The following is a 12,015-nucleotide window of genomic DNA, read 5'->3' as shown; positions in this document are numbered from 1 at the left end:
AAATTATTTTAGCCTCGAGCACATTGCTTCTATATTATTGGTGTGTACTCCCGTAGTGGAGTCTACAATATATATATGATTGGTTTTCATCTGAAGTTTGTGCTGATGATGTTGTTCAGAAGAACAATGAAAGTTGCACGACTAAACCATTTAGCTCAGAGAAGAAAACTCCATCATAATATGATTGATTTCTTTAGGTCATTATATCTTAATCTGTTTATTATTTCGAAATGCATTAATCTACATTTTGTTGTAGTCAGCCTATCATATGAATAACTATCAATCAAATAAACTGTTATCACGTTCTTGTTTACAAATCCACATTTATTCTTACTATCTCTCTCTTCCTCTCGTTCTTCCTTTCTTTCTTTCTTTCTTCCTCTTTCTCCATATATATTTATGCATCATTTACAGGTTTCTTCATACTGATAATGTTTTTGTTTGTCTGAGAGAATAATGATTTTCGGCTAAAATCTTAAACGTGACTAATATTATTTTTTCGAATCTAGATTACTATTTTCATTTTTTTGTTTTTGTTTCTATAGTGAAAAGAGAAACTAATAGACGGTTTTCTACCAACGAAAAATGTATAGTTTATTGAAATCCCATATATCTATGCCCAACCACCGACTGCCTCGACGTGCTATGTTTTACGGTGTAGTAGTAGGTCGGTAGAAAGCTAGGGGCGGCCAGACCAAAACATAGCGCAAGTCCATGAAGTCACTGACAAGTGGACTGAGCCATGTTGGTAGGTGTAGACTACCTGATTGTGGACAGCGAGATGATAGCGACCGATGGTTAGAGACCCTAAATGACATGGCTCAAAACCGTTTGCAATGGCGCAAGTGCATCTACTCTTTGTGCTCTCCCAAATTCTAATCTTCTGAATTCTTCATGTTCCTTATTTTCTTTCCAAATTTATTTCACTGTATTATACTCCTTGAATAACATCTTCAAACCCTAATCTTTCTGACTACTTCATATACTCTTACTACCTCTACTACTCTGGGATTTGAATCGGCAATTGCATCTGTATGCTAATGTGGTATGGTAACTCGAACTGATGTACGTACGTACGAAGTTCTAAGTTGCTGCTGACTGACTGACTGACATATATCTAGTGAATAGATTTTGCATAAGAACATTTTGTCACTGACCAATGAAACAGTTGTCATTCAAATAACTGATGAATTTGAGAATCATTATTCATATGTCACAATTAAAACACACTGTTTGGTTTTGAACTCTGAATGTTCTAGTATCATGGAAAATGTGGTAATCATAAACAACTAAGATGAAAATCAATAACTGATGATTACCTTAAAATACTGTTCAATGCTATGGAATTCAATGAGATTCAACAATCTCCACAAATCTTCCATACTAGTAATAATAAGTAGTTTACTTCATTAAGTCAAGTTTTCGATCAGATAATTGTATTATAAAAGTCGTTGTTTTTTTTAATGACATGAGACACTAACTATTCCAACATTTAAACCGATCTATTTACGAAGGTATATCAGCTCTAGTATACTAACACTTGAACAGATGATTTAAAAGTATCACAATTGATTGATCACTGGGTGGTGATCAATCTCATGCTTGTCTAGTCCTTATTAGTGCAGATCGAATGCTATCGATCATGTTGCAATGTGGCCACCAGTCTAGGTGACTCGACACTGAGTGCACTATGTATTGAGATTTTAGATGGTAGTTGGAGGTAGTCAACAGGAAACCCTGGACCCCGGGTTTCGTGCTACTTGGCACTCGTCAGCAAAGTGTATCTGTAATCTTGAGGGAACTGGTGCTCCCTGGCGGATTCGATCTCGTGTCACCCAGCTTCACAGTCAGAGACGTTACCACTGAGCTATCCGAGCCGTGACTAACCTCCTGTAGGACTGAGATTTGATCACAATTGATTGATCACTGGGTGATGATCAATCTCATGCTTGTCTAGTCCTTATTAGTGCAGATCGAATGCTATCGATCGATTTAAAAGTATCTTTTTTAGCTCACGTTATTACTATATCAACTATACAAACATAAAAAATAACAGGATCATATGTAATAGTTAATATTTAAAATGCACCGGAATATCATTTTATTCAGATAACTAAAATATAAAGAAAAGGTGGTTTCTTTTTTAAAAAATTCTATTCTAAACCACTTAAACTAAAAACATAGCTTCATAATTTTCAACATCTGATGTAAATTTATAAGAGGGGAAAAGAAAAGAAGGAAAAAGAAAGAAAATATTATGAGGAGTTATGTCGATTTCTGGATAGAAAAGAAACAAAAAAAGAAAGAAAAGCGATTGCTGGATGTTGGTTGGAGGTAGTCGATAGGAAACCCTGGACCCGGGTTTCGTGCTACTTGGCACTCGTCAGCAAGGTGTACCTGTGATCTTGAGGGAACTGGTGCTTCCTGGCGGACTCGATTCCGTGTCACCCAGTTTCACAGTCAGAGACGTTACCACTGAGCTATCCGGGCCGTAACTGACCTCCTGTAGGACTGAGATTTGATCACAATTGATTGATCACGGGGTGGTGATCAGTCAGTTGTGAAAAGCGATTGTATTTGTATTGTGAATCGTGAGTTGGCTACTCTAAATTCTACCGATTGACTAGCTTCAGATATCCCAGTTCGACCCCAATACTGTTCCCAATCTCCAATATATCAGAACACGAACCGTGGATGAAAAATCGTTTATGGGGTCAGGAGCAGCAGAATAATGATTTACAAACAAATGCATATTTATACAGTTAGGATTACTATAAATATTGACCAACAGAAAGATGACACGTTCAATAATATTGATCAATAGGAAAATGACACGCGAAATAAATATTGATCAGTAGGGAAACGACCAATAGGGAAATGACACCATTTAACGTTCAGGGGTAGCGTTAGACTTAACCGGATAATTGTTTCTGGGATATTTTTCTGAGTATCCCAACAATTTGTTAAATATTTAAAATTTGGAACTCCTATATTTTATATTTAAATACTTAGAGTAACGCATTCTCTCTCTCCCTCCCTCTCCCTATATATATATATATATATATATATATATATATATATATATGACGGGAAGAATAAACAAAATTACAGTCACTAGACCACTGAGCCGGCATCCAACGGTGTTAATGTCTAACTTCAACCAATCCACGAAGTTGCGCCACCGTACACCATTGTCTTCAGTGAGTTGTTATCTCACAACAGACCGGTTGAACTCCACTGGTAACGGCTTCTCACCAGAACTCCAGGAGTTTTTACAGTCCTTTACTCATTATGGTTTGTGTTCAACATTACCTTCGTCTTAATTCAATGTAATAAATACCCAGTGCAGTATTCGGTTTTGTTTTTCAATGTGATATTTTATTCGATATAACACTAATTTATTTCAGTGTGATGTGTTTGTTCAAAATACGATAGATATTGTTGTATTAAATCAACGTGGACTATGCTCAGCATGAAATATAGCATGTGACAACTCTAAGCATCTTTCATATATATGATTTCATCTTAATTAATTATTAGAATAAGAGTACAATCAATATATACGTCTTCAATGTGTTTTCGACTAAAGTCATCGTCGTGTTTTAAGGTTAATAAATCTTCACTTGTATTAGTCTTGGTGTTCTTACTTCAAATCGTAGGAATCGCAGTGATCTCTCGTTTTTTTCTCAAGTATACATGTATATAAATTTTAAGTTTAGTGTCTTGACCAGTATAATTTAACCATGTCGATCGCAACACAATTATCATCGACAATCATAGGTGATAGTTTTGCAAGATCATAAACTGAATAAAGTTAAATCCCAACTTAGTTGCCAAAAGTTGATGTTCTACTGCTATGAAGCCTAAACTGAATTTATGGTCGGATAGTAAATCCCGAAATACTTTAAAATGTCCCATAGTAGTGATAAAGCGCTAACCCACTGCTCTTCAATGTTCACTAGTTATCTTGATAGTGTTAATTCATACTGTAGGACTAAAAATCTACAAACATCACAAAACGCTAAAACATATGATGATCAGGATGAAACTTTTCACTGGTTCAACATTATTTTATTGTTTGTTTAGTAATATTAGAGACAAAAACATGAATATTTCTATTCATAGTTTGATAATATGAAATACCAGTGTTAAAAATGAGCTGAGCTTTATCGAAAAACCGAATTTTTATGTTTACAGTAGTCTCTTGAAACTACTTCTTAAAAGACAAATATCCGAAGGGGTTTTGTAGGTAACCTAGAAGCATCGCTACATTTCGTGGATGAATTCAAGTTAAACATTAACACCGTTGGATGCCGGTCAGCTCAGTGGTCTAATGGTTAAGCGCTCATGCGCGATATTGATAGGTCCTAGGTTCGAATCTCGCTGGTGGGAAGGATCGTGGATGGGCATGGCTGAGGAGTCCTACAATAGGACGAAACGTCTGTCCTGTGGTTTCAGGTTTTCTATGATGATCTATGTTCAATTGACTCATGATCTTAACTGCTAAAAAAACTAATAAGTAGTAAATATCAATTTTTTAAAATTTTTTTTCATAATTGTTACTTCATTAATCAAATTTATTTTACGTAAAATTAGAAATTAAGAACACTTGTATGTTAGAAGATTGAAATGATTATTTTATAAATAGCTGTTATAACTTGTAGCCTGTTTGCCCTGTTAATGTATAAAGTAATGATACCGCCAATTAGAGAGCAGTGAATTATTGATCGAACTAATGACTCATAAAACACGTACGAGAAGTCTAGAGTTCTTATCCGTAATTCTTCCTGCCTAGCACTGCCTGTTCAGTTCAGAATACCAATCTCAGCCTCTGAGATATGAATCATTTATTTCAAACATACTCGGTTTATATTACCAACCAGATAGACCAAATCGTACCATAAAATGAAAAACAACAATTGTACACGATCTAGCCAAAATTGGCTGTGAATGTGGGAACTGTAATTAATAGACAGGGTATAACTCAAGAATGGTAAATCGTATAATAATAGTCTATGGGTCAAAATAAAGCTTATAATAAAAGGAACATGATTATGAATAGTTTAGTTATTTAACAATTATACGATGAAAATGTACGCATAGTATTGGTCCATAAATGAATCCCTAAAGTTACCATTCATTATGCTTATCGGGACATAACAATATCCTAAATTATAATCTATGTTAATGTTACCAGTATTATATTATGTATTTGAAATTTTAAAAAGAAACACCTTAAGTACAAGAATTACCATTATTATAAGCAATAATGGATAATGGCTAGCAGTGGAATCCAGGACGCGCTTTTCTTCCCATTTGGGACTCGTCAGCTGGATGTACCTGTATCTGAGTGTTGATGTTCACTCTGGGACTCGAACCTAGTACCATTCGCTTCAAACGCCATCGCGTTATCCACTCAGCTAGTGAGTCCCGGATTTCACTGCTAGCCACTATCCATCATCGCTCACAAAATGCTTGTTAATTAAGGGAATATCGAGGCATACGGAGAGTATGCACATATGTCAATAACAGACTGATCATTTTCAGTCTTAAACCTCAATGGGATGATACAAGCCAAGCAATACCAAATGAATTTACGATTATTATATATGAAATATTTGATTTAAAATCATTAACTGAACCATAGATTTTTCACTATGGTAATAAAGAAATACTGAATTTAATCCAGTTTAAAGTTATGAAGATTCACTATCTAAGAATGTTAACTAGAAACAAAGAAAATTCTAAATAACTTTTGATTGAATCATGGTGATTGATGATGATTTTACCAAATGGTAACATAAAGTATCAATTTAATTATTCAAAACAATCAGTTTTTAAAGTTTCTTAAACGCGCACTGCTGAAGAGTCCCATACTAGGACGAAACGGCCGTCCAGTGCTTCCAGGTTTTCCATGATGATCTAGCTTCAATTAACTCATGATTACAACTATCGAACTTACTACAGTCTCCACAAAACCCATTCTGATAATAATAATAATAATAAACTTCATTTCTTCTTATGAATTGATTATTTTGTTTTATTATTCAATTTTAGATCATATGGTACACGACCTTATAGTGGTATGGTTGGTGCTGGTGGAGGTAGTACAGGTTTATCTAATCCATCTAATTTATATACTTATACCGGTAGTATATTTTCTCATAATTCTACTAATATACCATTATGTTGTAGTTCATCACAGGATACATATACAATAACACAACAAAATCATAATCAATTAGATACATCTGATTATACTAAATTATTATCATCAGGTACAAGTTTAATTCATACAAATCATAATTCACCTAATTTATCTTATTTACCATATAGTATTTCAGAGACTAAATTAAATGAAAAATTATTACATAATAATATTAATAATTGGCAAAAAACATTCAATAAAAATGATTTATCATCAATAAATTCATATCATCAATTAGATAATACCATAGCAACTACCCCCTTAGCAACTAATAAATGCCATTTAAATACAGTTACTAACGATAATAATAATAATAATAATAATATACAATTAAATCATATAAAATATAATTTAAATCATCATAAAATCAATCATGATAATCAACGTATTATATTAAATATATCTGGTTTACGTTATGAAACCCAATTTAGTACATTAAATAAATTTCCTAATACATTACTAGGTAATCCAAAAAAATTAGATCAATATTATGATTCATTAAGAAATGAATATTTTTTTGATCGTAATCGTCCTAGTTTCGATGCAATATTATATTATTATCAAAGTGGTGGTAGATTACGTCGTCCAGTGAATGTACCCATTGATGTATTTACTGAAGAAATTAATTTTTATGAATTAGATGAAGATGCTATTGAAAAATATCGTGATGATGAAGGTTTTATACGTGAAGATGTGAAAATTTTACCAAATAATAAATTACAACGTAAATTATGGTTATTATTTGAATATCCTGAAAGTTCTATATCAGCACGTTGTATTGCAATTTGTTCTATATTTGTTATTATATTATCAATTATTATATTTTGTATTGAAACATTACCATCATTTAAACATTATAAATTTGTGAATTTATCTTCATATCATATACCAATCTCATCATCATCATCATCATCATCATCATCATCATCATCATCATCATCATCATCATCCCCATCATCGCCATCATCACCATCATTGTCATCACTATCATCATTATTCTTAATATCCAATCAAAATATCAATACTATTGATTTGATGAAAAATCATTCAATCAATATAAATCGATCAATGAATGATTATAATTTATCAATAAAAACAACAGATGATTTATATTTATCATTCATTGATTGTTATTATCATTATGATCCAATGAAATGTTTATTAATTATAGAAGATGATATCCCTACAGTAATAGATCCATTTTTTTTAATTGAAACCATTTGTATTATATGGTTTACATTTGAATTATTAATACGTTTTATTTCATCTCCTCAAAAAATTGCATTTTTTAAAAATATTATGAATTTTATTGATATAGTAGCTATTATACCATATTTTATAACAGTTGGTACAATGGTTGCTGATGAAAGTAAAAGTCAAAATCAAGCTATGTCATTAGCTATATTAAGAGTAATACGTCTTGTACGTGTATTTCGTATATTTAAATTATCAAGACATTCAAAAGGTTTACAAATACTTGGTCAAACATTAAAAGCAAGTACACGTGAATTAGGTTTATTAGTATTTTTTTTATTAATATGTGTTATATTATTTTCATCAGCTGTTTATTTTGCTGAAGTTGATTCAGATAGAACATATTTTCGTAGTATACCAGATGCATTTTGGTGGGCTGTAGTTACTATGACAACAGTTGGTTATGGTGATATGAGACCTGTAACAATGTGGGGTAAACTTGTTGGATCATTATGTGCTATTGCCGGTGTATTAACTATTGCATTACCAGTACCTGTGATTGTTTCAAATTTCAATTATTTTTATCATAGAGAAACTGAAACTGAAGATAAACAAACATTTATACATGTTCAATCATGTACAAGTTATGCTAATTTAAGTTTAAGTAGTTTAAATTCTAATAATAAATGTGATACAGGATCAATGATAAATGAACAACGGAAACAATATAAACCAATCGATACTGAAATAAAGAATGATCAACTTATTGATATGAAGCATCAAAATCGATCTAAATCATTGGCAAGTTGGCCGAATATACACCAGGAAGATAATTATCTAGCCAAACGGAATGAACATAGATCATCATTTAAAGAAAGTAATGAGTATGATGACATTTTATTGTCAAAATCAACAATTCATCCCCCACAATCTTTTAATATATTGAGTAATGAGACCACTGGTAAATTCGTTAAATCAATGACCAATGAAGATACTAAAGACACAAAAATAACAAATGATTTCGGTTCTCCTCAACCTATTCAAACCTATTCAAGTATTCAAGAAGAAATGAGTGCACCAAATTTAAACAAAAAAGATGTAAGTTCAACGCCATACATCAGTAAAATTACTCGAAGTTTATCTCTCCCTCTTTGTATTAGAACAGAGGGAGAAAATGTATCAAAATGCACCCAATCATTTAAAGTTAGTGGAACCCTTAAAGGGAGATTATTAAGTTGCCTACATGAAACAATTAATGAATCTTGTGAAAGTCAAATTGTGGACTCTAATAACAATCAATATTTACCTGTAAGATATTACTTAGAAGAAAATATTGATAATCATCAAAATGATCAACAAGATACGTATGATAATAACGAAAATAGTACAGATATGGAAAAAAATGAAGTTGAAATATCAGAGACGTTATTCTCTGAACAAAAGCAACCGGTACTTAAAATTACAGATGATATTACAATATCAACTTCACATGTACAACCATCAGATGATAAAATATGCCTTAATTCACCAGTTCACTTTGTTTCCAGCCATGACTGCATCAAGAAACATGTAAGTAGCAGTGGTAATGAAACTGATAAAACGAAAAAATCTAAAGCTTTCCCTTCTAAACAACAACACTCATTTAATAAAACTATTGAAACGGATGTCTGATACATCTGACAAAATCAGTGAACTACTTTGAATCCAATACTTTTTTTACAACATTAAATGGACTTACATTAGTCCTATATACACATAACTGTCTACATATATATACTATTCAAGCATGTATAATTATGGTTGTAGTCGATAATCTTAAGTAATTTCATTACAACCGTATTAATGAATACGTGTCATATGGTAATGTTAGCATATATCCAGCAAACTACTTATTATTGAATTTAGTAGCTAAAATGTTTCCTATAAAAAAATATGTCCCACATCGCTCTCTCATATAAGTATTGCAGTTGTCAACGTTACATTACAAATACATCAATAATTCTATCTTCAGTTGCAAATAAAATTGACTTTTTTTCATTTAAATGACCACTTCCAAAATTCATTTGAGATTATTAATCGACTTCCTCTATGTTATTCTTCGTTTTCTTTTTTATCAAAGATTTCCTTGAGAACTGTATGAACATTTCTTTCCCTTTCTAATAATACAAATCTACCCTCACCATCTGTGTATATCACTATTTCATAATTATAAAAAGAGTGAAGCGTTCTCAGTGAGTAAAATGTACTTTTATTCAAACAAAAAAATGTTTCTTTTATCTCTCAACACACTTATCCTACTGCTATTACTACTACTACTACTACCCCCACTACTACTACGACCACCACCACTACTATTACTACTACCACCACCACTACTACTACTACTACTATGTATAAATATATATATTTGTATTTTTGTAATATTATCTTGAAGTTGTATAATACCTTAGTCAATTATTATGATCTATGGAAATCAATCAGGTTATTTGTTGTTTTCTTTTGCCTTGTTGTTTTTGAAACAAATAACATTTTATTCATGGGTATAATCATCATTAGATGATCCTGATTATTTATTATTTTTAATAGCAAATAATATTAAATTGTAGATAGTTGGAAATAATCATTAAGGATGTAAATATACAAGTTCTTCATTGAATAACAATCGTCAAGAATATATCTTTGTAATCTTGCAGTATCTAATAATTCTAGTGAGATTTGAGTTTGTATATTATCACTGAGCTAATTATGTAGTGACTATTCTAGTTTGATGGCTTATAGTTTTCTTCTAAACTACGTATATACTAGTATATATCACGCATAGAGAGGTATGAAATAGCTGTGGATACATTATATCAACATGATCGATAGCATTCGATCTGCACTAATAAGGACTAGACAAGCATGAGATTGATCATCACCCAGTGATCAATCAATTGTGATTACATCTCAGTCCTACAGGAGGTTAGTCACGGCTCGGATAGCTCAGTGGTAACGTCTCTGACTGTGAAGCTGGGTGACACGAGATCGAATCCGCCAGGGAGCACCAGTTCCCTCAAGATTACAGGTACACCTTGCTGACGAGTGCCAAGTAGAAAGAAACACAGGTCCAGGGTATCCTGTCAACTACCTCCAACCACCATCTAAATCGATTCATGTTTTATATTTGAATTATATGATTCCTTCTATCAGTCAGTCAGCTACAACGTAAGACCAAGCACATATATGCATTGATCCAAGATGCCTCATCACCTCATTAACACAACAAGGTGAACATCGGATTTATAGAAATAGTTAATTCAGTGATAGTAATATATAAAAGTAATGATTGCATAGACAGTCCTGTTCAAATCACTATGGCTACCATTAAATTAACTTTCTTCTAATCATCAAAATGTTATAAATTGATAAATGTAAAATTAGAATTCTTTAATTATTCACAAAAATAAACGTAACAAATAGTTTTTATTGTTGATGAAAAAGATGAAGAAGAAGAATTAAAGTGTCTTAGAGACAAACTATAATGATTAAAATATTGTTACTTCGCTTTAAAAAAAAGGAATGTAAACTAATAAAACTTTAATGTTCTATATTGAAGTATCAATTTAGTAAAATTATTATCTACCAGTTGAAATAAAAAAGAAAAATGTCCGAAAAAAATCACGGTTTTTTTGTCAGGAGGGGTCTAGTGGAGATTTCAGTAAGTTCAGTAGTTGAGATCATGAGTCATTTGAAGAAAACCTGGAAGTACTGGATGGCCGTTTCGTCCTAGTATGGGACTCCTCACCAGTGCGTATCTACGATCCTGCCTTCCCCCCAAGATTTATCAATATCGCATGTGAGCGCTCAACTATTAGACCACTGAGCTGACTGGCATTCAACGGTGTTAATGTCTAAATTCAACCAAATAAAAAGAATTTTACACTTTATTTTTTTTTATGAATTAATATTGTATAAGCAAGATGATTTATTCAATATTTTAGTTTCTATAATAGATATTAACTCGGCTTGTAACTCTCCTAAGGTTGCTGCCTATTGAGAAGCATAGGCCGTCAACCAGCATCCTTCACCGAACTCTGTCTCGGACAATCTTTTCCAGTTCTTTTCAGTTGTTATTCATCCTTTTCATATCTGCTTCTATTTTCCGACGTAATGTGTTCTTTGGTCTTCATCTTTTCCACTTCACTTCAAGATTCTAAGTTAGGTATTGCCTCATGATACAGTTTGATGATTTGCGTAATGTATGCCCTATCTATTTCCATCGTCTTTTCCTAATTTCTTCTTCATCTGGAAGCTGGTTTGTTCTCTCCCACAGAAGGCTGTTGCTGATGGTATTAGGCTAACAGATATTGCATATCTTGCGTAGACAACTGTTTATAAATACTCGTACCTTTTCGATGACAGTTGTATTAGTTCTCCAAGTTTCAACTCGTATAGTAGAACTATCTTGACGTTTGTATTGAAGATTCTGACTTTGATATTGGTTGACAGTTGTTTTGAGTTTCATATGTTCCTCAATTGTTGGAATGCGGCCCTTGCTTTTCTGATCCTCGCCTTTACGTCTGCATCCGATGAAATGTCACATGTTACCGATATAATAATTTTTTGAGGTTGGG

At 32.3% G+C, this 12,015-nt stretch overlaps 1 protein-coding gene across 1 annotated transcript in view; it reads left to right on the top strand.

Moving 5' to 3' along the window:
* Window positions 1-9,943, top strand: part of MS3_00004981 (uncharacterized protein) — a 70,412-nt gene extending 60,469 nt beyond the window's left edge. Inside the window, exon 2 of the mRNA XM_051212983.1 lies at window positions 6,058-9,943. Within this exon, the coding sequence (XP_051068913.1) occupies window positions 6,058-9,073 (3,016 nt within the window). The 3' untranslated portion in view covers window positions 9,074-9,943. The remainder of the gene's footprint in view (window positions 1-6,057) is intronic.
* The last annotated feature ends 2,072 nt before the right edge of the window (window positions 9,944-12,015 follow it).

The sequence above is a fragment of the Schistosoma haematobium genome, chromosome 3 (genome assembly GCF_000699445.3).
Source record: "Schistosoma haematobium chromosome 3, whole genome shotgun sequence".
In the NCBI taxonomy this organism is placed as follows: Eukaryota; Metazoa; Platyhelminthes; class Trematoda; order Strigeidida; family Schistosomatidae; genus Schistosoma; species Schistosoma haematobium.
Note: the sequence above shows the minus strand (reverse complement) of the source record. Positions and strands in the feature narration are given on the sequence as shown.